We start from the raw sequence: 26,601 nt of genomic DNA on the forward strand, positions 1-26,601 counted from the left end.
TTACATTCTTATGCATATCTGAGCAACGTATGGAAATAATAAATTTTTTCTTCTTAAACATTGTTACCCGTCTCAGTTTTTACGTATTTGTTCACGAATAAATACACCTGAATCTAAAGCCGTAATATACTCTCACATATATAGTACTTTGTTCTCTTCACATAAGTTTGGAAACTCATCGGTAGGCCATGCAGTACTCAGCAGTCGATTCGCGCATTATTGTTCGGTCTTGTCCATCCTCCGTTTTGACTTCTAGTTCCGATCAGCTTTATTCTAGGTTCGTAATAATGTCGAAGTATTTTCTTCCACGGTCCAAGATCTATTGTTTCACGTGTTTTCCAAACTTCAGTATTGACTGTTTTCTTACCTCATGAGCTTGTTTGTTTTAGACTTGTCTGCCCATGTAGTCAGCTTGATGTTTTCCTGCTGCGTTTGTGTTTGAAAGTTTGTTACGCCTTTATCGATCTTTAGCCTTGTGTAATGCGCGTGTACGATCTTGTATGCTTCGTCCGTTAAATTTATTCATGTATTCTCATTGCCGCAGCCTCATCTAGGTTTGTCGAGTTTCTAGCAGTCCGTGTCCTCAAAGAGATTATTGTAGAATACATTTTATCCTTCGAGAATGCGATCCGCAGGATGAGATTTTGAATCTTTTCTGGCAGTTCTATTTCTTAGAGTAGTATTTTTGGATTTTTTTCGAGATTTTGTTCTATTTTGTAATTGATTGACTCGTATGAGACAGATTATTCCAATGTTGTCCAACATTGTTATGAACATTAATAAATGCGATTACTAATAATACTAATACAATGTTTACTCGATTTACAAACGCATTCAGTAACGAAAATCAGTAAATTTCCAGAACCTGTCTGTAAATTGACGGTGTGATTGTCACAAATTGGAAAATTTTATCACTAATTTCGAAATTTACATAGTAGTTCTCTGGGCTTTGCTGAAACCTGATATACTGTTAAGGATTTCACATAAAGTTTACACCTGGACATGTTACGTAGATCCACAAGAAAATCCCACAATTTCCGAACACTGTTGAAAACTTTTATAAGTACAGTACATTTAACATACTATCAAGTAATTTTCGAATCATAGTTATGGGTTATTTGAAATTATGGATATCAAATCCTTTCGTCACAATACATTTTTCATTTCAACAGACCATTCGTATCTCTTTGTAAATGTCTCACGTAAATTCGGTAGTACGTTTAGTAAATTTCAAATGCCGTACAGTAAATGTGCATTAAACTTATAAATATAATACATTAACTCGAAAAATTTAATAAATTCAAAATAGGTTTTTGTGTTTCGCCAGCCAATTTAAGGAGATATACGAGAATTGATTGCAAATTTAATTGGAGTGCTTGGTAATTCCCTTCGAAACAACAGATTTTTTCCTTAACCAGGTTTTTATCTGTAAAAATGAATGTCTGATAAATTTCCTCAATAAGATTTATCGCTGGTCAGAATGAAAAGATAACCTTTGGGTTACGCAAAGCGAGTTGGTATAAAATCGAACAGTGTGTGGGGATGCCGGAAATGGCATCAAGCGAACAGTCGTTCCTAAGTCATAGCTGCAGAAACTCGGCAGTTTTTTCTCCATTCGCGAGGATTGAACAAGTCGCTGAGCCTGCAACGGAAATAGTACATCCACACGTCAGCCATGGCGGTCAGGATAATCGCGATTCAAACGCTGCTATTCTTCGTAACTTACACTCTGGCGGGACAATCATCCTTGGATCCCATCATCGTCGTGCTCGCTCGTACAGCAACCGGTGAGTATCTCCCGAACATGTTCACAGTGTGATTCTCGCACGCAGTGCGGAAAGCGCGTATTCACATTATATCTGTGATAACGGCCTTCCGATGTCTCGGTTCCAGGAGCAACTGGAAACGCAGATCCGACCTGCCTTCTTCGAAATCCACCGGTTGTCAGAAGAGACGACTACACGTGAGTGCCACCGTCGATGGTTGGTCGAAGAAAGTTTGAACGTTGATGAAATTTGGTGTTATGTGATGCAGGTACTTTTCGGGCATCGGTGGCTATAAGCTGCACTCGAAAGCAGTTTCGTGGAACCAAGCTCGAATCACCTGCGAAGAGGAAGGCGGGCACCTGGCCATCATCAATTCTTTGGCCGAGAGGGATGCAGTGGTGACGGTGCTCAAGGCAATGAACCCAAATCCGAATTATGTCAGTCTCGGCTTTCACGACCTTTACGAGGAGGGCCACCATGTCACTATCCACGGGCGAACTCTGGGATGAATAGTTACACAGCCGAGAAGCTGGAATTGTAACAAGGCGTGACGAATTTGCAATCAGCAATGATCAAATTCCAAAATAGGGAAGTTTCATCAAATAACATCACAAATGTGATTTAGGCTACTTTAATTGCATAAACGGCACGGATTTTTGTGTGTTATTTACATATTAATTTATACGAGCATTATTGGTTTAGGTTGAATTAGGATTAAGCAGTAGAAAAAAATTCAATTAGGCGCAAAAATATTTCAAAGTTTCCGGTACGTGAAATTAGCCAAAAGTATTTTGATTTTACGTCCGCCGTAGTTTCGTACGTTTAGCGAACAAGTTTTCTTGCAAATTTTCACTGATACCAATCGACATACAAGACATAATTTATTCATAAATCGATGTAACATGAACGCTCCTGGCTTCCAATCATCCTAAATAACTGAGAAAATTTTCAGGTTGGATGATGATGCTCTGCCCGTAAGAAATTGGAAAATCCCACTTTTGCTAACCGTGAACGAGAATATAAACTTTGAACCGCAAGTAAAAGCAACAGTTTAAAGAAAAAGGAGCAAATTTTCGGATGTTACTCGAATAAACTTACCCTCCCGCACATCAATGACGACAAATTGAACTTGCGCTAAGTCGGCCGAAAATGAGACATACTCTTGGATTTCATTGCTATCTCATGCGCTGAATTAAGCCTGTAATTTTACAGCGCTGTCGTAAATGAACTAAAAAAAATTTTGATGCTTATACCCAACTTTCGACGACACATAATATGTGCCGAATCTCTTCAGCCCGGTTGTACTTAGGACTGGACGAACGTTTACCGCGGAGGGCATCGAAGATAAAGGTGAAATCACCCATGATAATGCAAATGGAACCAAAGTATCACTTGGTCCAATTACTTCATCACCCTTATCATTACGTTTACGTTCCCCAGAGATTATGAGAGTGAGAACTTTAAATGTCGTCGGAAAGTTCTGGACGATATGGATCATCGGAATTGACCGATTGATCGCTTTGAGCTACTTCATTAGCGGTGGTACGTATTGTCATTGATTATATTATCAGTCTGTAACATTTGGTATGCGGATTCGGATTACTCCCATCCGCGGATAATTTCCTCGATCGCAAAGTTTCTTTGCAAAAGCATCCGATTCCGGCAGTAAGCTATCGTATGAAGATCAACGTGGATGAAAGTAAGCTGAGTGCAGGATGCAGATATCAAAATGACGCGATCATTTTTGGAACAGATAATGCTAACGTTTCGTGAGATAAACGACAAGCGGACAAACAATTATTTTTACCGCCCCGCAACCGTTGAGAGATACGGATATTTTCCGCTTTAAGGTAATCTCTCAATACTTAAAATGATCCACCGCAGGTGATCAGAGTGAAACGATAAGCTAACGACTTGCGAGTTCGGTATAAAGGCAGCATGGTACTCGCCGTGTCTCTGCAGGTTTTCCTGGTCGCGAGGATTGAACAAGTTGTTGAGGTTGCAGCGGAAATAAGGCTTCCACACGTCAGCCATGGCGTTCAGAATAATCGCGATTCAAACGCTGCTGTGCTTGGTATCTTATAATCTGGCGGAAAAATTATCTGCGCAGCCCATTGTCCTCGCACTCGCTCGTAGAGCAACCGGTGAGTATTTCCCAACAAGTTCACAGTGTGATTCTTGTACGCGATGCGGAAAGCGCGTATTCCCAGTATATCTATGATAACGGCCTTCCGATTTCACCGTTCCAGGAGCAACTGGAAACGCAGATTCGACCTACCTTCTTCGAAATCCACAAGTTACCAGAAGAGACGACTACACGTGAGTATCACCGTCGACGCTTGGTCGAAGAGAGTTTGAACTTAGATGAAATCTGGTGTCATGTGATGCAGGTACTTTCCGGGCATCGGTGGCTACAAGCTGCACTCGAAAGCAGTTTCGTGGAACCAAGCTCGATTCATCTGCGAAGAGGAAGGCGGGCACCTGGCCATCATCAATTCTTGGGCCGAGAGGGATGCAGTGGTGACGGTGCTCAAAGCAACAAACCCACATCCGGATTATGTCAGTCTGGGTTTCCACGATCTTTGCCGGGAGGGCCACCACATCACTATCCACGAGGAAACTCTGGCCAATGCTGGGTTCGACGAATGGGCGAAAGGAGAACCCAACAATAAATATGGCTCTGAAAATTGTGGATCTTTACACTCGAGTGGCGGGCTCAATGACCACAGATGCGAGGAATCACTTCCTTTCATGTGCGAGCACCCGATCCATTGATTCGTTTATAACAGTACACAATATGTTACACCAATCCGATCGTCACCCTTGGTCTGTAATTACAAGTGAAATGGTTAAATACAATATGAAGTAAATTTTGAACCAATCATATCGGATTTACAATCAATCGTTATTCATGTATAGTAATGAATTATGTACAATAAATAGATAGCATGCACTATTGCGACGTCTCCAAACAATCCCTCTAAAATTCTTATAACAGCTGCACCGGCCGCGCTGATTGTAATTATACCGCCGGATGATAATGTCTACTTAATCAAAACTAGCGCCTGTACTACGAGGAATGCAAAAAAATAAAAAAAATAAAAAGTATCGTATTACCTAAAATAAAGATTCACTCTTCAAAGATGACGCCTCAACATTTTTCGGAAAATTGTCATAATCAGAAAAAAATTCACAAGAGCTAACGAAAAGATGAAGAGTTTATTTATCACATTAGTTACAATCAGCGATACGTAGAAAAACTTTCTTCTACAATATCAATACAATGCCTCTTCATAATTATATATATTCACGTGCGGTCGGATAACAATTAGTACATAAAACTAAAAGCGTTAAGCCTGGAGTAAGCTGGAAACGAATACAAGCATATAAATAAATAAAAATCGAATTTCGAGGTACGTGCTTTCGTTGCAATTTATAGCATCTATGAGCGAGTAACGTCCCTTGCTCTCCTCTGATTTTCACAAGTTAAAGTATTAACATTAGCCCAATGCCTCCGATCCGCACGTGGCAGCTACTTACATTAATCTTCAAGTTTAAAGTTGTATTAAAATGAAAATAAATTATAGCTACATAATTATCTCAACATTGACATACGGAGTTTGATTATTCTGATATTAGACATACATGTGAAGCAAGGTTCGAAAAAGTTGCACACGTAATTAACCGTTCAAGATCACGGATTATAATTAGTTCAAAGCAGTGGACGTGAGTACAGCGACGCCTCTTTCATAGAAACTGTGCTGCTCTTGCCCATTCATAATATTCAAGTCAATGGTAAAGAGTAATTCCGTTCTGGTGCTATTCAGATACACCGGCAAAGAGAGTTTGCCCTTCACCGGTTCCTCTGCCGACGACCTGAACCACCTCAGCATAGTCACAGGTAAATCTGTCATTATAGTCGAAGTGAGAACTAATTGATTAGCCTTGCAATGCGCTCCTTGGAGTTTCAGACCGGTCACAGCGAACGAGCAATCGTCAGTTGCTATGTTGTCTCCATCCCCGATTGTCACATCGAGCTGAAGCTCTTCCAGCGACCAACTGTTTGCCTGTGCGATGCACTGGCGTGTCGCAGTGATGTACGCTTCTGGGTTTAGTAGACCACCGAGCCAGACTGGGAAGGTCTGCAAAAATAATTACCCAAAATGACAATAACATTTTTCGGTGAAAAGTTCTCGTGCCGTTCTCTTTACGAAATTTCTCGTACAATTCAGGAATTGTTGGAAGAGAAATTGACAGATGTTACAAATTTCTCGGATTATGATTAGTTTCAGTCCACTTAAGTAATCTTTATCAGAATAGTTGCGAGCTGTAAAAAAATCCTTTCCTATTTTATCATTTTACTTTTCATACCTTTATCTCCTTAGCGCCCCCTTGGGATACTAATCTGGATACTTCTTGCAGCTGGCTGACTCTGTGACTAAAATCTGTAATCCATTGAATGACTGTGCAGCCTCTAGGAACGGTGTAGCGTCTCCATCCACCCGGTAAAATTCCTTTTACTAACTCGGATAGCATTGTTCGGTGATAATTTGTCTGCTTCTTTTCACCCTGTAACATTTCATTCGCTAGTAAAATTTCTTTCACTCTGTATTATCCATTGCTGAAATACGAAAATTATTCGCAATAGTGTATTGCGTAAATATCTATATTATTCAATGTTACCCCGCGTACCTGGCAAATCAGTACAACGTCCTCAAGATCGTGAATGACATCTTGCAGTAATTTAGCTCCGCTATTAACTTCCCTCTCAAAGTATCTGTACAATGGATCCTTGATATTTTCGACGGTACGTTTAAGCGTTGGTAGATTTTTGGGCAGTAATTGTAGCCACGTAGAAGCAGAGTTGTGCAAAGTCCGCATCCAGGCGGGCCTACCATCGCCCACAGCCTCTCTTGGAGCGTCGAGTGACTCTTCATTTGAATAAGCGAGCTCGTCTTCATCCTCGAGCTGTTGCATCTTGAGAAGTTTCGACACCAGATCCGTTCCCCGTGTCGTTAGAAGTACTTTCTCAGCATTGTTAGGTAGTCCAAGCCAAGACGGAGTCTGTCTGTCTGCAAGGGATTCGATCCACTTCAAGAAATGATCACGCCTTGTCCCATCGGGCATAGTGATATGCCTCTGATTTCCTTGCGCCCCGTCAACATTTGCCACCAGGGCAAAATCACCCTCGAATGATCTTGGTGTGAAAAGTTTTCCGAGGAAGGAGGCGAGCAGTCTTTGATCAAAGTCGTTGTCGATTTTACCGCCGTATATGCACTGTGACAATAGCGTGACCAGAGCATCCCATGGAACTTTTTCAGGGGGCAAATTCGTTCTACCCATTGCAGTAGCCTCGATCCACGTGTCCAAAGTGTCGCAAGCCACCCTCAGGTCACTCTCGTTGAATTCATAGTACTTTGCCCATCCCAGCGGACAATACCTCAAACGCTCTTGAACTATAGCGTGGAACCAAGCGAGAAGGAAATACAGTCTGGCTCTTTCATTCGGCGCTTTCATCATGCGAGATGCCGGCACAGTGCTGAACGTTCGCAATAAATTAGCCCTGATACCAGGAGGTGGTTCGAACACGAATATTCTACCAGCTCTGAGCAGATTGACGGGTACTTTAGGATTGATTTCCATAGTCAGGAACAGCCTGAAGCTAGCGTGTGGCTGCAAACTATGCAGCTTCTTCTCAAGCTGAACCAGCCACTGAGGTGCGAGATGCACATTTTTGAGCATGACCCAACGACCCGCCTTGACGGCCATATTTATGGCTCTTTCCGCCTGGTTGAATCCCTCGGCGGAACCAATAGCGATGCTGGCAATTTGTTTAGATTGCTCGGCTGCAAGGTCATCGACTCGACTTGACGCGTCGAATCCTGGAACGGAACAAAGCAGTGCCGGTACATTGGACTTGAGCTGATTTTCTACAACAGATCCAAAATCTAGCTCCGCCTCAGCTGCTGCCATAAAGCTTTCGCCAAGTGCCGATGTGACTACCAAAGACGCAGCTGCGATTACACGGTCTGGTCTGAACGCTTGTATGACCAGTAGCTGGTGCATAGTAATTCCAATAGGAGATAGCGGTTTTTCTTCTTCCCATAGTTTAGGGACGCAAGTTTCAGGTGTGGGTGATTGGAGCCATGTGCCGAAATCGGGATTGTTTTGTATTTTGTCAGCGAGTTTCTTGAACGCTGGAAGTCTTATTGTTAGACGCATCATCGCCTCTTGCTGCTCGGAGCTCAGTCCGTTGACTGGTGCTCCACGGATGTTGAGGACGCCTTCCTTGCCGCGTAAGAAGAACGTGAATTCGTTGTCGTACGTTGACTCGGTGATGATACCCTTCAGGTGGATGCGGCAAAGAAGTAACGCGAAAGTGAGTCTGTCAGTGTGAAGCATACCTCTAGCGACGCGTTCGTAACATACAGAGAACAAGTCGCTGGTGATGAGCGACAGCCTTTGAGTATGGTCAGAAATACCAGATAGTTTTGTATTTTGGCACAATACAGATGTGAATATGTCCAAAAACATCTGTAACGAATACTGATACAAAAAGTGTACTTGATTCAGACTATCCATGGTAAAGTACATGTTCGAACAAGCCTGAGAGAGCGGCAAGTACTGTTGGGATACAGTCTCAATTTCGCCGATAACTTTGTCGGTTTCTTCAACTTTCTTACTGATGTCTGCAGCTTCTTGTTTCAGAGTTTCTAAAGTTGTTATAACAGAATCGTCATCCAGAATCTTTCCTTTGGCATCGTTGAGAGCTTGAAGCAGCGACTTTTCAAGCTGCCGCAATCTGAGGTGGAATTCTCCTTGAAGTTTAAGCAGGTCTGACCTCTTTTCATCGATATCCGGGCGCTCGGCTTTCAGAACTTGATTGAGACACTGACTCTGGAGTGAACTCCTGGTGACGGTGAAGTTGACAAAGGTAACTCGCGAACATATGTCAGGCGGGAATTCAACTGTTGGATCTCTAGTTGACAAAAATATAACAAACGATGGCGAAAGATCGATATCCTGATCTCCAAGAGTGATCAAAACTCTACCACCGGTTCTACGCAATTCTCTGTTCAATACAGGGTTGAGTATTGGATCGTAATTTTCAACGTCCTGAACCAGTAACGGATTACCAAATCGCAAAGCGCTCTCAAGATTTTTCCTGAACGAATCGTCAAGGAAACTGGTCTTCGTTATCTTCTTATCCTTGAATTCATTCATTATGAACTCTGTCGCTTGACCAGAAGGATCTATAATCAATGGATATCTGTTGAAGCGTTTCAGCATTATCGCATTCTCAGTGCACAAATCGTCTGTCGGTAAAGCATTTGCCTGCCATCTCAATCGTTCGTCTGGATTAGACAGATACTCCGTGCGAGCTATGTCGGCACGGAACTGCAAATTCGCTTGTTGCAAATGCTGGCACCAAGTGGCGAACAAGTTCTGACGATACTAGAAATTGAAAAAGAAAATGTCACGCTATAATTACCACTGAATACCCTCGTCGATGTGTTAATTATAACAAGTAAGCAACTTACATGTTGATCGAAATATCCTGCATAAGCCAGAAACGCTGAGGACAGAAGTACGTCTCCGATAATAGTCGACATTTGACTTCTGAAAGTTTCGCTGGTCGCTTCCCACCTTTCTCGTTCGATAACAAGGGACTTAAGCAGCGCAATGGATCGATCTACCTTACTCTGCACATTTTCGAGGTCCGTTTTGATGGCTTGAGCTTGCGATATGAGCTGAGCATACTCCTCCTTGTAAGACGCGATGCTTTGCTCCAGCTGAGCTATTAGATCCTTCACCTCTTCACCCTTGGATTTATTCGTATCCGCTTGACGTTCCAAAGAGTGAAGTTCATCCCTGAGTGGTTCAACGCGTTTCAACATGTCCGCATATTCGATCTAAGTGATTAAAAACAATTTCGAATAACTCGAATTGAGATAAACTTCATTCATAAGTTTTATACAGTGTTAGTCTAGTTACCTGAGCTATGGCCCATTTCACCATGGGACCACAAGCCATACTGGCACGATTCACCTTTTCAAAGTTGTAATCAGGATTACTGAGGTATCGACTCTTCATTTTTTCACGTACATCATCACTGTAGAACATAGTGAAATTAGAATTGGATTTTGTTTGACAATAACTTGGTTTCAAGATTCTACATGACCTTCAAGTGGTCAAATTTCAAATTTAAATTTCTCAAAATATCAACTTCAGCTAAATGTTATGAATGAATTTGAAAATGTACAAAAGGCGACCCAATGAATTTACTCAATTTTTCATTTCTTTTTTCGAATTTTAATGCATTAATATAAATATAGAAGCATCAGCTAATTTGATCTTTGGTGAATTTCTAAGTATTCAGAATGCGTGTAGGACTTGAACGTGAATAAGCGTACTTGAGGGAAAAAAAAAAACCAAACGTTGAAAACAACAAACAATGAAAATCCAAACAATATCGAAAAGCCCATGGTGATGTAAAATAATCTAGAAAAAAAACTGTATATATTCTCTATATTAACAATTGCAACAAAAAATATTTATATATATGTATATATATATATGTGCAAATATTTCATTATTTATTATGCGACAAAGATGATTAGCCAAATGATTAGAATTGCTTAGAGAAACAAAATTTGATTAACAACAATCACGGGGTAAATCATTGTTAGCCAATCAGTAAAATTTTCATTGCACGTCTCATGTTTTCAGTAATTAGTGACAACTTTATCAATCATTGTGTTAGCATGCAGTATAGCAAAGAGTAAATAGAAGAAATAAAAATAATAATGATAATCATAATAATAATAATATATGGGGGGGGGGGGGGGGGGGGGTGAACCGATAAACGTTTTTCTCAATGAGTTATTATTATGTCGCCTCGTTCCAAAGCTGAAGTCAATTATATGCAACTTGTCAAATAAAATATGCACGCAAGCCGCTGATTGGCTAAGGATGACGTGTTTGAGACAAGTTGTATAAAATATTAATGGACTTCCACTGAATTGCGACGAGATGAAATACTGCGTATTATCACGTTTAGAATTTCAATAAACTAAATAATTTTTTAATCAAAGTCCTTGCTGCAAATCACTACACAATTTCGTCTGATCGCAATAAATAGTGGAAGCATTATAATATATAGCATTACCCTAACAAGCTGTCGTCGCAGAGACTTGAAATGATACAAGATTAAATAGATAAATATGCATTAATATGTGTTAGGGGACCAGCCAACATTATATCAAGCGATTGCTAAGTCATCTTTACAAAAATTGTACTCAGTGGGCGAAGCTGAAGTATCAGGCAAGGGAAAATGAAATGATACGATATGAATAATTAAAGAAACAAAAAAGCTCTACATCAATGGAATATGATTCAATTCTGTTTTTATACCAGAAATCGTTGTATGCATTCTAGTCGATAAAGCTTGCAAAAAAAAAAATTGCATTTACCACCCCTCAAGTTTTGTCCTAACAACGTAATATGAATAAGTATGTGATAACTCTGTTGCATAACAAAATTCTAAGCTATCGTGATGATTGGCACTACCGCAGTATCGATACATGAATGATTTATATTTTCGACGAAATTTACTTTACAACAGCGTTTGTACTATGGTGATAATGATAAGCTGTTAATAATAAAGTATTACTGCTATTATTTTTCTTTTTCTTTTTTACAGGTGTATTAAATGTTATCAAACCAGCGATTCGTCATTGTGCGATTGAAAAAGATTTAGAAACTTTGTTATGAAAATTTATTTAAGGAGATAGGAAAAAAAATAGAATCATCCAGACGTTTTTGGAATTGACTGGGTAGTAGCATAGACTATATATGCTTTTGGATAACTAAAACGAAGTAAAAAAAAAAAAAAATTAGCTGGCCCCTCGGTATAGGTAGCTTGGTGAAATTAATTCATTTTATCAATGTTCTTTCTGGGGGGAAAAAACAAACAATGAAAGCATGCTTACGTAATGTCCTCAGTACTGAAACTAGAGACAATGGTATTGATAAAATTGTCTCTCATGATGACAGCGCGGATAGATTTCCAGTCGCTGGCATTTTCGCCTAGCAAGAGGCAGATAGACTCCAGCGCAACCTTGACGATCGCTGGTGGGTTCGCCATTGAGCGAACCTCGACCAAGTGCTGTTTCTTTATCGATTTCACCGCTATACGGAAAAATTAAACGATCTCATATAGTACAAAGAAGAAAATAGGCAGGCAATTAGAATTGGCAGAGTTATGGGTGAGATTTGTTGTTTTTTTTTTTTGATTTTTTCATCATTTTTTCTTTGTAAGAGAGAATTAAGAGAGAAGAAAAAACAAAGCATTTTCAAGTATAGGCTGCAAAGTGTGTGATTCGGCGGACCTATAAAAGTTAGAAATTAAGGCAAGATGTAAAACACAACAAAAAGATATAATGCGTATATACACGAGTAAAATTGGCGTTGACACAAATAAAATTGGACGTTTAATTCAAACGTGTTTGACATTTGAGGCTATTGAACTTCAATAATTATTCCTAATTTTGCGGAATATGCTATATCAAAATGCTCTTTGCAATAATTTCACGATCGATGAATTTATGAACAAGTTATTTTTTCCTATCTGTTTCAACGCCGCATCGGTGAGGATTATATGAGAACAACCAACAAACACAACAGAAATATCAACATATATCAAGCAGACATTAGACTCGTTATTAGACCAGCGAGCATGGGGGACATTCAACGTTGAGCCTAGAGCAGTCTTACGTGATGTCCTCGGTGTTGAAGTTGACTATTGTTGGTATAAAGCTGTCCTTCATAATAACTGCTCGAATCTGTTTCCAGTCACTGGCATTTTCTTCCAGCAGCAGGCATATCGATTCGAGAGCAAGCTTTACGATCGCCGGCGGATTCGCCATTGATCGTATTTCAACGAGATGCTGACGTTTTATCCCCTTTACAGCTATACTCGTTCGAAATTTGCGTAAACACGTCACACAATACACGAGCATGCAATTTTATACCGTTAAAAATAGTATAAATTTGGGTAGGTATACGCAAAAAAACAAACTTTTCAAAATACGCATGTATATTACATATATATATATATGTGTGTGTGTATGCGTATAAAGAAATTAGTTTGTATGCGAATAGAAAAAATAATTACAGAACCGGAAAGCTAGAAATGTAACACCGCATGACGGCAAATTTGCGCTTAGCAATTATTAAATTCCCAAGTTTTTGGGAAGTTCTTTCGAATGATGTTGTGAATGTGATTAGAGGTACTTAATTGCATTAGAAGATATAAATTTTGGTGTCTTACTCAGATGGAAAGATATCAGCACATTATTGGTGTAATCTAGATGTAAAAAAAAAAGAGCCGAAAAAGTGCAACGATATTATAAGCTTCTCCGTTTGTGTAATTTGCAAAAGTATTTTGATTTCACATCCGCCATAGATCCGTACATTTCGACAAAAAAGGTAAAATATATGGAATGATACAACATAGAGTCTCGCTTCTGGTCATCATGCGTTACTGGGCAACTTTTGGCAATGTATAATTCTCTGCCCGAAAGACAATTGAAATATTCTACTTTTGTCAAATGTGAATACGAACTTTGCGCTTGAAGTAAAATCAATAGTTGAAAAAAAAAGGAGTAGAATTTCTGATGTTTTCCGAATAAACTTACCGTTCTGAGCATCAATAACGGCGGGTTCGACTTGCGCAAGGTCGGCCATGACGTCATCCCTCTTTTGATTAATGGCAACAGTCTGGATGGCAAGTTGTTGCTGGATTTCCTGACTTTGAACTTTTTTCTTTTCAGCTTCCTGTTGATCCTTCACCATCTGTTTTAGCTTGGCATTCGCAGCTTCGTTTTTAGCTTGAAGTTCCTATTAACCGAAAATTCCGAAATATACGTGGGATCATAAACAATAAAGCGTGCTAATGAAAATTCCTCCACAATATAGTAAAATCTTCTCACCTGAGATTTGACAGCCAAACTTTTCTGCATCTCTTCGACCTGTTCAACCGTCTCAGCAATTTTACCCAAACCAACGTTCAAGTGCAATTGTTGTTCCTCCAAATCGCTACGTTTTTCTTGATACAATTTGACGAAGTGATGTATAAAGTCTAAATAGTGCCTAGGAGTAATTGCCATTGTCCTTCCTCCGCGCTTGGCCAGTCTGGTGTTAGCCTTGTGCAAAGTTTGATGAACGTAGACACAAGCGTTGATAACAGCGTCACGATGACTTGGTTGGGTCGGAATAAGCAGACAAGACGAAGGGAAGAAATCGGGAGATCTCCACGTCGGTTTCTCCAGATCGACGCGATTTGTAAACTCTTTACCAACTTGGAAGAGTGCATTGTCCGACCAGTCGCCGAACCAGTTCAGTACACATCTGTTGAACAGGGCAGGCGAAGTCGCTGCCCGGTCTTTGAGACCGTCGGTGCTGGGATTCATTGTGAATACGACGTGCAGATTTCTCATTACTTGTCCGGTGAACCATTTGTACAATTCTTCGTTAGAATCCAGCATCAATCCCTCACGTTGAGCGCCTTCTTTGCACTGTGTCATCAACGTTGTGTATTCGTCACCTTCGAACAACCCAGGCACCTCGCCGTTGGCAAGCAAGGTATTCATACGCTCCAAGAAACCAGAATCAAGAACGTTAGATTCGTCCAGAATAAAGGCAATTTTTTCATCTTTGCATCCGGAACGTCTCAGCACTTGACGTAAGTCTTCGTCAAAGTCCTCGCCTGTGTATTTGTTGTGCACCTGTCGAAGAGTTAGGTATGCATGCATCATAAAATAACAACTTTCAATTTTCAAACATCAATCTATGTATTTTTTTAATTTGTATTAGAAAATTGCGAACCTTGATTTGGAAAATGGAAAGACCGTTCATCCAGGCGACGAAACGAGATAGAGTAGTTTTACCAGCGCCAGAAACTCCGATCAACAGAAGATGACCTTGAGGCTGCCTGAATATTCTGTCAATCCTCAGGACATGATCCAATACCTCGTCAAAGAGAACGAGCGGTACGTCTAACTCTTCTTCGTAGAACACCTTCAATCTTGCTCTTACGTAATCCCTCAATTCCTGCCGATTGACAGGTATGTAATCTTTGGACAGCCAATTGCTGTAAAGAATAGGTCTTTCCAGAGCTTTCTCTCTATCAATTGCAGGGAAGTGTTTCAGACCGACAATGTCGATGTTTTTATTTGTCCAGGCACGTTCGGGGTCTTCAACCAATCTGTCTTGGAATAAGCGCAGTGCTTCGTGAGCCCAGAGGCGCACAAGACCCTCGACTGAAAGGCTGTCCAGTGGTCTTATTGCCTCGCATATACCGCGCACCCAGCGAGTCATTTCACGCGGTGAATAAACGTAGTGAGGCTGCATATCTTGAGTAAACTTCTCTTGCGACACGAGATAGAATTCAACCATTGCGTTGGTCAATGGCTCGGCGTATCCCCGAAGTGACGGAGTCAGCCTGAAAGTTCATTTTGTTGTAAATGGAGGCAGAAATTTAAACTTAGTCTGGTGTTTAGAACATCTTACCTCAACATAGCACGCGTAAATGTTCCGTAAATTTGTTTCAGAGATGTTTCTCCGGGGTAATCAACATATATGACTGGTACGTGTCTGAGGAATCTATGACTAAGAGGTTTTCTGCCAGGATCTGTGGGAGGATTGCAGGCACCGACAAATTGGATCCGTTCCAAAGCAACCCAAGCTTGATCACTAGTTCTGTAGAATCCTCGGTGCTCCACCAATTGTCGTAGGAACGATATAACTCGCTGAGTCCCGTAATTGTCCATGTCTGGTAAATTTATCTCATCGCAGAATAGTACAAGCCACTTTCCAAGTTGGACTGGAGAGAGTATTACTCCATTTGGCGTTTTTCGGTACTCGCAGTAGTGGTCAAAGGTCTTTAGCAACAATTCTGGCGTCGTTGCAGATGAGAAATTAAGCCCCACTACTTCCATGTCTGGCAAAGCTCGTAACGCGGAAAAGAGAGTCATAGTCTTACCAGATCCAGGCGGACCACAAAGCACTGTAAAAGAGATTTGATAATTAAGAAAATGTACAATATCAATTAACTAATTTTCATGCTGAACCATAAATTTCGATCACTTACCAAGCGGTTTGTGCTCGGCTAGCCAGGTATAGAGCAAGCTCTCATGTCTGACCGTATCCAGTGTGGGAACAACAATGTCAGGACTAGCCACTTTGTGAGTCTCTACTTCGATTTGAGGTACTTTGTTACTCCATGGTAGCCATTCTCCGGTAATATTGACTTCGAAGTCAATAATCGGTGTGTTGGACTGAGCTGGCAGAGGTACAGTGGTTACGGATCTTATGAAATCACCAAGGTCGGATCTGACTTTGAGTTTAGCGTCACCGGCAAAGCTCCACAAAAGTGCGTATACCAAACACTTTGGCATATAACGTTCGAGTTGTTCGCTTGGCAGGGGAAAATCTATGTGCGTATGATTGTACTGCAGAACGTTTCGCACAGCCTGATTGAGCATGGAGAAAAGAGAGCTAAGGGCGCGTAATCTAGTGAAGTCCATGATGTGTTCTTGCTTCATCGCGTACTCCAGGCATCTGACAACTAAACCGTCCGGAGCAAAGTAGCTTTGTAAAATGCTGGCAACTTCACGTTGAACCGTAAGTGCAGGAGAAACGGTATCTTCCTTATCTGTCGACTTTTTACCCATATTGTCTTCTTCGCCATCCTCAAGCGGAATGTTACGTAGCCGAAGCATGTAGTTTTCGAATATCATTTCTGTCGATAATACGTCCTCGGAGAACCAGACCATACCGCAACGAGATACCGTGGCCAGGGTAGCGTATTTTAGATCTTGAACTTCAAACATAACGCGCACGTTTGGTGGCAGACTCAAACGTTCACCATTGGGGAGTGTTAAAAGCTTGTTGTCGTCCAGAACAGAGTTCAAGTTTTCAACCCACTCAGGATCGACATCACCGTCGAAGATGATCCATTGTCGCTTGTTAATCTCTCCTCTGACGTTGTCTATTATCTTCCTTAGAATGTGTGTGAAAAGACCGTCAGTCCATTCCCGAGTATTTGGATCCAAAACACCGTAAAGTGTTTCTTTGCTGATGGCTTTTGGATCTATAACATGGGCGACACCTTCAACACCCTCGAATCGCTCCAACGCCTTCAGCAGAACTTTCCAGGCCATTGTTTTTCCAGAACCGCTGGGACCCACCATCATCAAACCATGATTAAGGTTGCAGATTTGATAGAGTTGTAGTACCTGTGAAAAAGGAACGGTTTTGGAACACTGGACTAGTTCGATATCCCTGGAAAGTGACAATCATGCGTTGGCTCTGGTTAAGCAAAGACTGATTGCATGTTTCGATTACAACAACAATTTACAACAACAATACTCTTGTTCTGTCTCACCTTAGCGACCCAGGTCTCACCGACCATCCCCTGAGCATGCTTTGAGATAAAATATCAATTTCAATTAGCACAACTAGTTCGTTCCGTTATTCGTGTTGCAATAAAGTTTATGTCATTTCTATGCCCGGTATTGTTGTTTTTTCTTTACTTGGAAAAGTGTTTTTGTGTATGTGGTTGTGAATTGATGAAATGAAGGTGTGACAATACACGCTACCTACCAATTAAAAACAGTATGTTAACTTGAAATAAACAAATTTACCTTTTCTTGCCATGCTCCGCCTTGCTCGTCGCCTTCGCCACAAACGAGATATTCCTCAGCGCAGACTTTTCGAATTTCGTCCTTCAATCCTGTAACCAATTAAAACATTAGTGATGATGCTGCAATTAAACATGTTTCAAAATCAACGGTCTAAATTTCGTATTTAACAAAAACCTACCCTTCATTTCGGCGCGGGTATAATTCACATTGGGGAATACATCGTTCAGAAGACTGAATAACAGCGGTATATCTTCAGCGACAAGTTTTGGTACCATTGTTTCGCAGACAGATTGTATGAGGATTTCTTGCTCCGGTAGATTCTCGGCAATGGAAGCCTCGTCGATGTCCGAATCTCCGCGATTCTGCATATTCTCCTTGATTCTTTGGATCCTGTCACGTTTCACGTTTCCAGCCGATATCAGCACAGATTTAAGAGCTCTGAGCCCAAAGTCGTAATGCGATTGATTGGAAAGCTGTTCATCGCAAAGTCTGGAAGTGAAATACTCAATGATGATAGATAAAAGATGTGTGGATAAAACGTTTTTGACATAAGTTTTCCAGAGTGACCAAAGCTTACTTGAAGAATGGAACAATTTTGCAGGCCAGTTTCTCAGCAGATCTGAAACCTTGGCTGAACAACATTACTTCAGCGATCAACTGTCTGTCTGGTGTAGTCATAGCCAATGATCTGAACAATTTCTTCAAGTTGTCAGGCAAATTGGAACGACCAGCATATCCAGGATTCATAGTGATGAAGATAGCCATATCTGTAGAGACTCTGACCTGCTTGCCAACAAGTTCGACGCAAAGAGTTCCTCCCTTTTGTCCCTCCATTTGACTCTTGAGCGCTTCTTGGATTGTCTGTACTTGCTGTGACACCGCGGACAACATGCGTTCTTCCAGACGGTTAAATTCGTCAAAGCAACCCCAGGCTCCGACTTGACAAAGCCCAACGAAAATACGACCCATTGCCTGTAGAAAGAATTGTTGGTATATTAATGATTTCACATGATATAGGGAATTATATATATTTTACGTTTGGCATAATTCTTACCTGGAAGTCAAAGGTCTCATCACAATTAAACACCAATACGAATCTTCCGAGCTGGTGGCCTAATGCCTTTACAGACTCTGTTTTTCCAGTACCAGCAGGACCAAATGGTGATCCTCCAAGTCTAGCTTCCAATGCTTGGGTCATTGTAAGATAACATCTGTCTGTTAACGGTGTTTGGACAAGCCTGTCTTGTACACCAAGATATTCAAAGCCATAAAAGAATTTGGCATTTGCCATGTGAATGGTGAGCTGTTGAAGAACCTCGGTTTGTCTAGGATCAAAATAGAACCTCATTTCACAAAGCCATTCGAAAGCTTTAGGGTTCGAAACTTTGTTGGCCAATAGCCTTCTGGTCACCGTTCTTTTGTGTACAAATTCATTGATCAAATGCTCGAGTTTTTTTCTTCTGAGAGCAGGCTGTTCTTGTAGTACGGAATCGGCAAGCACGTTTAGAGTGCCTTCAACTTGCGTTAGAACTCTCTCGAGTGGATTTTTATTTGGGTTAGATTGAGCTTCATGCAATGCTGCTTCGACATCTTCTGACCACAGGATTTGAGCCGCAAGAACGATGATCTGAGCTTGGTACTTGTCGCACCAAGTCATAAAGGCTTCTGGATTGATGTTACCATCTTTAAACTGTTTTATATCCTGCACAGCCTTTGTGAGACTAGAAGCTAAAGTAACTCTCATTTCTTTTTCAACCATCGATAGCCACTCGTTTATTTTTGGATGATCCGTTGTTGACACTGGATCATTAAACATCACTTCTTCACCTTCCCGCGACGCGATACCAGTTATAACGGTGTTGTCTTCGTTCAACAGAATCGCTGCTACGCCAGCAAACATTTTCTTGAAGTGCTTTTGCAGTCTGGCAACGTTCTTGCTATTACCGATGATTTCAAGCAAATCTTCATCTCCCACGAAATAAAATCGAGGGAACGAGGTCCTTTCTCTTTCGAGATACTCTCCAAGAGCTTTTTGAATTTTCCCCAAAAGGTCAGCCAGACGTTCCAAAGCTCTCTGGACCCCGGGTATATTTAAAACATCCATAACCATTGGAGATTTGGACACTTTTTTCATCAATCCAAGGAACTCGGAGCTGATACTTTGGAAACGTGATGTTTCAACAGGTAGCAATGTCTTAATATCAGCGCTGCACGAAAATATACCTTCCAAATAAACCCAGCGCCGTTGCACGTCGATCCAAACATCGAATAAAGCGTTTATTCTATTCAATTTTTCCTCCCAAGTCAGAGCTTCTTCTTCAAATACCTTGTAATACGGCGACAGCTTCATAGCGGCGACAGAATTGATGTGCTCCTTGATTTTGTTGAAAAGATCATCCCATCCACGAATCAATCTACACTTGTTCTGGTAATTGATGAGGTCCAGTTCGTAGGATTGCCAAGACTCGCGTACCTGTTTCAAAAATTCTTCCAGAGCCATTTCTCCCTGAGCAACAAGTATCACGTCTTTAACAATGCTTTCGTTCTTTTGCAGATTGACATCCCACACTTGGCCTAGAGTAAGATCGCTCAAAACCCAGTTGACCCTGAGTTGTCTGGTCAGTTGTTTCCAATGCCTCTCCTTCAGTGCATCAGACTTCAGTTCAACTATCAACATGTTCACCTTAGTGTAACTTTGCAACATTTTCTTAACGTATTCGTAGGAAGAATACTGTCTGAGACGAGCAGGTAACTCTTTCAACTGAGCAATCATTGTGTCAAGTTGTTGACGTAGTTTTCTCGGCTGCACGGACAGCCATGGTTTTTCACGAGTTTCGTCAATCTGTGACCAGATGCGTGACAATTCCGACCAGACTCCCTTCAAATCTTGCAATTCTTCAAACACAACTTGCATCCTATCTTCGCTGGTCGAAACGCCGCCAGGTTCTTGAAGCTCCAGAGCTTCTTTGGCCTTTGCAACGTTGTCCCGTTCCTCTTTGAGCCTGGTGAATTTACTTTCAAACAATTGAAGATGTTGCAATGCTTCGTCTGGACGCAAATGTCCTTCGACTGGCTTTCCTCTCTCCCAATCTCCCAGGTAATCTGTTGTCCTAGTTTCGACTGCTTTGTCTTCGGCAACAATCTTCATCTGCAGAGACGCGACTTGCGTCTGGATGCTGTTGTCCTTGCGCTTGATAATCTCGTTGAACGCCCCCCATTCTCCTTCTATGTTATCCACGTGCAGCCATGTGCTTGGAAATTGGAATCTTTGCCGTTCCAGTATTCTCTGACCTTCCCTGTAGACGTCGACCTGCTTCTCCCAAACCTTCATATTTCGCTTGAGAGATTGGACATAAGTTATGAATCCAACAGCGTCCGAAGTGCTTGCCGCTTCGATGGATTGCTGCTCTAAATCACCCCTCGACTTCGACACCTGAGCGTGAAAGCTCGACATTTCATTACCGAGTAGGGATCCGAATTTACCCAAGGTCTCTTTGTGCCATGAATCATACTTGAGTGAAACCTTGCTCTGCACTTTAGCAAAGTCAATTATAACAGGACCAAATTCTCTCCTTGTATCTGAAGTATCGAAAGTTGTTCTAGTCTTCTTGATGTCGTTCAAACATTTCATCCACAAATTAATATCATCTCCAAGTTTTCCATACAAATTGTCAGGCTGCAAGTCCCACAACGACTGATATCTAAGCCACTGGTCAACGTAGTTGACTATATCTTTCATCTTTACTTCAACAGCCTCGTAAGCTGCTTCCAGTGGAACTTTACCTCCTGGCAATTTAGTCAGCAAATTTCTATAAGTCCCAGACTCAGGTTTGTCGAGACCGACTTGATACCTAGAGCTTTGAAGTCTTATTTGTGATGTAACGATAGCTTGCCAAGCAAAAAGCTGCTGCATTATTTGGAAACGAGCATCTTCGATACTCGGATATAGATACATAGTTTGATTTGTAATTCGAACTTCGTGTATTTGGTTTTGTATCTTAGGATCGCCACCTGGTTTATGTGTTGGTTGTACAGGCGCGTCCGTATCCATGCTCAAGTCGACTTCTTTCTTTTGTCCCATTAGCGTATCAGTCCAGGCGTTGATCCCAGCCTCCAATCTGCTGGCTAAATTCTTTTCAACCTCCTCATCGAGTCTGGCTACCCAAATGTGCAAGTTGGAGTAATTTTTCAACGACAATTCATCGACCGATTTTTGAATTTTTGATAAGATATCTGCAAATGTGTTTGCCGAATACGGACACGTTTCTATCGACCGTACATCAACATCCAGCTGTTCCTCGACAACCAAGAGATCCTCTACTTTTTCTTGGAATGACACTACAACCTCGGAAAGACGCTGGATGTATGGATCCAACTTGTAGCTCTCCCAGACCAAAGCGATACCCTGAGTGAGAAAAAGAAATCCAAAGTAAATACAATTTCGAAGTTAGTCAAATGTTGGGTATTTTTCAAGTGTGAATCCTTACCTCTGAAATCAGGGACAAAACGTCCTTTCGCATGCCAGCAACCAGTGGTATGATACTAGCCTTATCCTCGATCTAAAATCAGACAAAGAAAATTGAAATTTATTGAATCCAGTGATATTGTGAACAGTTTCTTTTTTCATTGTCACAATGATACAACACAAATCGCACGTTTACTATATCAAGTCAAGAATTGGGAATAAACAAAATGCAAAATTAAATATCTTTATTTGACTTTCAGCGTTACTGGGGTATAAAATGGTAAGACAAAATCTGCTTGGGCATACATAGATTCTGAAGATGGAACACGTTCGATAAAGAATACTAATATTTATAAATCATTACGGGAATACAAGAAGAATGTATTAGGGTATATTAGACAAACATATTCCTTGCTCCATCTCCATTAAAATATCAATATCAATGCTACATTAGCTAAGCAGGCATACAATAATAATATAATTATAACAGATTTAGGCAGGATGCATAGTTGTTATTCAAGCATCGTGTAGAAACTACCTTCAATGTGGGACAGTGCGGACTCCGATTGGTAAGCTAAAAATATCGGAGATCCGAGCGATTAGACAATTTGGCGCGACTAAAGAATCCTCTTTTTTTTTTCATCTGGCACTAACTTTGTTTACCCATTTTTCTCTAACATTATCAATTGTTTTTTCACGATTTCTAAGCTCTGTTAATTCGTTAAGAGAATAACGAAAATGAAATAGCATGGCTGAGAGTAACACAGCACACCTATCATATTTAAACGGCAAAAGATACGCGCCTTATATAATTCAAATCAAATCTACTGCCTACAAATCCAAATATAAGTATGAAATAAGTGAAAAATAATGATCGCCAATACAAATGTGAATCGCTCACCTTTTCAAGAGTTCTTTCATAGGTCCTGATGCTCTCGATTAAGCTAATCGCGTACGGATAAAGCTGATTTGCTTGATGTGCTTTGTTCACAATCGCCAGCGGTACTCTGAATCCAAGATTCTTAAGGTTTCTCACTTCCTTGGCTAGAGTTATAATCTCAGGAAGAAAATTAACTTTCAGCTTAAGTATGTTGCCGCGTCCAGAACGAGACCTGACGCTATCTATTGTGAAGATGCGTCCAGTAACACCGATGTTTCTTTGCTGCACTTTGCGCGCCCAATCATCAAATATATCTTGGGTAGATAGTTTCATGCGAAAACTGTCTCCATCAGCCTTCAGCTTCTGTCCTTCAATGTGGTTCTCCCAACCTTTTCCTGGTCAATGATAACGAAAATAACATTACTCTTTCCATAGTCAATTGAATAACATCATGAATCCTTAAACAAACATACCCAACACATCTTCGACTCGTTTTAAATACATCGTTAATTGATAGTCGATTTGTTTGACCCATATAATAGATCCTGCCACAGGTGGAAGATCTCTGACTATACTCATTTTACAACATTTGCTCTGCGAGTATTGGACCTGTAATAGAATTTGAAAAGAATTTAATGTCATAGCTGGAAAATAAGGACAGTCAAGATTGAATTTTCACATGGCACTAGAATTCATTTCACCTTAAACTTCTCATGGAGAGCTTCAATGTCGTCTTTCACTCTCTGTATCAGTTGAGTTTGATATTCTCTGATAGCTCCACGAATATGAGGTCTAACGAACAAGGCATTGAACCTGGAGAAAATTCTGAACATCTCGTTGGCGTTCTTAGCAGTGCCTAATTGATCCCTGAGATGAGCAGTGATCCTGGCCTCGACTCTCTCGATTCGTTCTTCATATCTATGAACAGCTGCCTCCCAAGACTCGAGACCTTCTTTAGTGATGTCGAGGCAATCAACTTCCTTGACATTCTCGTAAGCAAGATTTACTTCCCCAATGGCGTTAGCATCCGCAGCGTCAAGCGCAAATTCTACTTTGGCATTATCGTGATCGGCACTTTCAATGCTTGCGTTATTATTACTCTGTCGAACAGTGGGTCTCAGTACACGAACTATCACCGTTCTCAGTTGTTCGTGTTGACGCCTGAAACGCCTCATGTGTTCCATTCGAGTTTGTAGCTTCTTGTGTGCCGGCGAAACTCGCCAGACCATTTTGAAGTGCTCGTCTCGTTTTTTCTTCACTATATCTCGAAGGAGCCCGGTCAGCTTGTCGTACTCGTCGTCCCACGTACTAAACACCTCGAAGCACTGGCCCATCACCTTCTCAAACTCGTCGAATGGAATATGCATCAGTCTTCGAGTCCCAAGTACTTTCAACAGCTGCTGTCCCAAGTCCCTAGAGATCGCTTCAACTAGCCTCAAGACTCTTTGTATCGGGTATTTGGTGCTTCTGATTTTTCTCAAGTGCATGAATATCTGCTGAACAGCTATCTTGATTCTTTCCAGTTCAGTCGCGGACAGCAAATCGTTTATTGGAAAATCTTTCATCAATGGATTGTAGTCATTCACTGTTGCTAATGCTTGCTTCAAACCTGTGTCAGTGTCAAAACTAACTGTTGCATGAAAACGCTTTCCATATTTCAAAATGTCCAGGGTCAACGATATCTCTATGCTTTCCCGCTTTTCCTGAATTCGATGCAACGCTCTTTCCAAATTCAACCAAAACGATATCTCCTGCAAAGCTGTACCTGACTCAGGGTCTCTGTTCAATTTTGTTACCTGCGGACAAGTCATATGTTAGTTCAGAATTGGGTGCAAGTCATGCATGATTGAAAATTAATTTCCACGTTTTTTGAATAGTCGAAATTAGTTACGCTGTGGTTTGCTTGATTCAAATAAATCTTCTATCAATGATCTTCTCTATTATCAAGATTTCCAGTATCGACTATTGACAGCATATTTCCCAAAGAAAACAATATTAGTAAAGGAATAAATTTTAAGTAGAAGGTTTCGCAGATTCTGAAAGTTTGATTTGTCATTCTCAAAGTGATTTATATTCCATCAACTGACCAGAGTTTTTGTAGAAATAAATTTTGATTTCTTTTAAATCTCGAGACACATAGAAAATTTATATTATGAATAATCCTCTGAGGGTGGTCCCAATTTATATGTTGTTTATATATTGAAAAATTATCACGACTATAAGCTTCTAAATCTTAAACCTTTTGAATTTCTTTAATCCAACGATTGACTCCGTTTTGAAGTTGGTTCAAGAACGTAGAATCCTCTGCTTTTTCTCCAAAGTCAGCAACTTTGGGTTTCCTGCCTTCCTCCGCACACTGCTTTATTACAAGGCTAACAGTTGGATGAACGGGGAGAGATATTTCAGGTATATCTATATTTTGCTGTAAATGCAACAGCCCCATTTCGAGCTCCGCTATCTTCTTCTCAACAGAAGGTGCCATTTTATCACCGTCTCGATCAGCCCTACCGGTGCCCTGTACGTAACTTTTAAAGTATGGAGCCATAGTCTTGCTAATAGCATGTAAAGTTTCATACGGAGGGCCATCAGAAAGCGTGACCAATCGCAACTGTGGATGAATTGGTTTGTCAGCCTCAACGACTGTGCCACGTTTCGTAAAAACGAGCGATGCCATTTTGGGATTTGTGAAGTAAATCTCATTTGATATGTAATACATCACATTCTCTTTCTCTTCGTCTCCGTCCCCGCCATCTTCCTCTGAAATGATTTTATTTATTCATTCAACAATTTGTGTTACTGTTGCAATTCATAAACTCAGCATGGGATCAAGACTGAGTGACTCGTAACTAGAATGAGTCATAATACCAGAAGTAATAATAACATTGCCAGATCAATAATCAATCCACGTTTCAAGCATGGATCGCATAAAGTTGGATCGAAGAATGGAGAAATACTCATTTAGAAATATTGAGAAAGATAGGGAAAATTACTTAATTAAATCCAAAGGTTACGACTAATGGTAGTGAACGTAAGAACATGAAAATTCAGGGTTTAAAAATGCGAGGCTCTGAACAAAAAAAAAAAAAAGTCAAACAAAACGAAACTAATGCCCATATTGATTTTATTAGAGGTGACGTATACCAGGAGTAACATATACATCGGATAATGTCAGGTGTACCGTTAATATGTAATGGAGGCGAGAGCGGGCGGTTGGATTAGAGAATCGATTGAAATGTCAAAAATGACAGCGAGAATTACCTTTCGCCGAGCTTCTCTGTACGTACAGAGACCAGACCTGCGAATCGCTGAGGAATTTCTTTATGCATTCTTGATTATTTTTGTCCTCTAAAGCAAAGTTTAGAGCGGGCGGGGAATCGTCTTCGTCGGGCAGCAAGATCGCTACAACCCTTCGTAAGTACTTTGCAAATGACGAATACGAAACTATTGCGACGTTCTGTGATTCCGGCGATGGATCGCCCGATCCGTCAAGCGAATCGCCCATTTCTTATACCGGTTCTTTCACTGTACTACACGTATTTCTCAGAATTTACACGGAGCAACCGCTCATCTCGAGCGTCGCAGACTACGCCACGAGCCGTTATGACGAACAATGGCCGACCGATCAGACCAAGTGTCAAAAGCTATACGCACGTCGTCTGGCGAGCAGACCGTAAACCAATCTAAGCCGGTTCAGAGAGGCGAATAATGTTGCCCACGGATTTGCCGCATGTATGCCTATGGTGTTGACTGAAGATATCAACGCATTAGTATGTCGACGGCCCC

The 26,601-nt window shown here is 40.9% G+C and overlaps 2 protein-coding genes across 11 annotated transcripts; one reads left to right on the forward strand and one right to left on the reverse strand.

Annotated features, from left to right (window-relative positions):
* The first annotated feature begins 1,537 nt into the window (after window positions 1-1,537).
* Window positions 1,538-4,864, forward strand: LOC124223731 (hemolymph lipopolysaccharide-binding protein-like). Of its 3 annotated transcripts, XM_069137857.1 has the most exons (5): window positions 2,278-3,116; window positions 3,207-3,308; window positions 3,651-3,910; window positions 4,016-4,085; window positions 4,157-4,864. In XM_069137857.1, the coding sequence occupies exons 3-5, from the start codon at window positions 3,799-3,801 to the stop codon at window positions 4,539-4,541; spliced, it is 567 nt and encodes a 188-aa protein (XP_068993958.1). In that variant the 5' UTR covers window positions 2,278-3,116; window positions 3,207-3,308; window positions 3,651-3,798; the 3' UTR covers window positions 4,542-4,864. The 3 variants fall into 3 exon arrangements, with proteins under 3 accessions (XP_068993957.1, XP_068993959.1, XP_068993958.1); XM_069137856.1 differs by lacking the exons at window positions 2,278-3,116; window positions 3,207-3,308; window positions 3,651-3,910; window positions 4,016-4,085 and adding exons at window positions 1,538-1,787; window positions 1,894-1,963 and having other exon boundaries at window positions 4,157-4,858; XM_069137858.1 differs by lacking the exons at window positions 3,207-3,308; window positions 3,651-3,910; window positions 4,016-4,085; window positions 4,157-4,864 and adding exons at window positions 1,541-1,787; window positions 1,894-1,963 and having other exon boundaries at window positions 2,035-2,290.
* Window positions 4,865-4,966: 102 nt separating this feature from the next.
* Window positions 4,967-26,423, reverse strand: Dhc64C (dynein heavy chain, cytoplasmic). Of its 8 annotated transcripts, none has more exons than XM_046635587.2 (23): window positions 26,077-26,423; window positions 25,058-25,575; window positions 23,520-24,614; window positions 23,292-23,427; window positions 22,840-23,213; window positions 22,477-22,512; window positions 21,961-22,032; window positions 18,528-21,878; window positions 18,051-18,445; window positions 17,652-17,962; window positions 17,474-17,562; window positions 17,215-17,253; window positions 15,919-17,065; window positions 15,339-15,834; window positions 14,655-15,270; window positions 13,760-14,554; window positions 13,466-13,667; window positions 11,759-11,957; window positions 9,762-9,879; window positions 9,308-9,679; window positions 6,459-9,221; window positions 6,138-6,335; window positions 4,967-5,908 (listed from the first exon to the last, which is right to left on the reverse strand). In XM_046635587.2, the coding sequence occupies exons 1-23, from the start codon at window positions 26,318-26,320 to the stop codon at window positions 5,474-5,476; spliced, it is 14,001 nt and encodes a 4,666-aa protein (XP_046491543.1). In that variant the 5' UTR covers window positions 26,321-26,423; the 3' UTR covers window positions 4,967-5,473. The 8 variants fall into 8 exon arrangements, with proteins under 8 accessions (XP_046491543.1, XP_046491544.1, XP_046491545.1 ...); XM_046635588.2 differs by lacking the exon at window positions 11,759-11,957 and adding an exon at window positions 12,543-12,738; XM_046635589.2 differs by lacking the exon at window positions 22,477-22,512.
* Between the last annotated feature and the right edge of the window lie 178 nt (window positions 26,424-26,601).

The sequence above is a fragment of the Neodiprion pinetum genome, chromosome 7 (genome assembly GCF_021155775.2).
Source record: "Neodiprion pinetum isolate iyNeoPine1 chromosome 7, iyNeoPine1.2, whole genome shotgun sequence".
Taxonomy (NCBI): domain Eukaryota; kingdom Metazoa; phylum Arthropoda; class Insecta; order Hymenoptera; family Diprionidae; genus Neodiprion; species Neodiprion pinetum.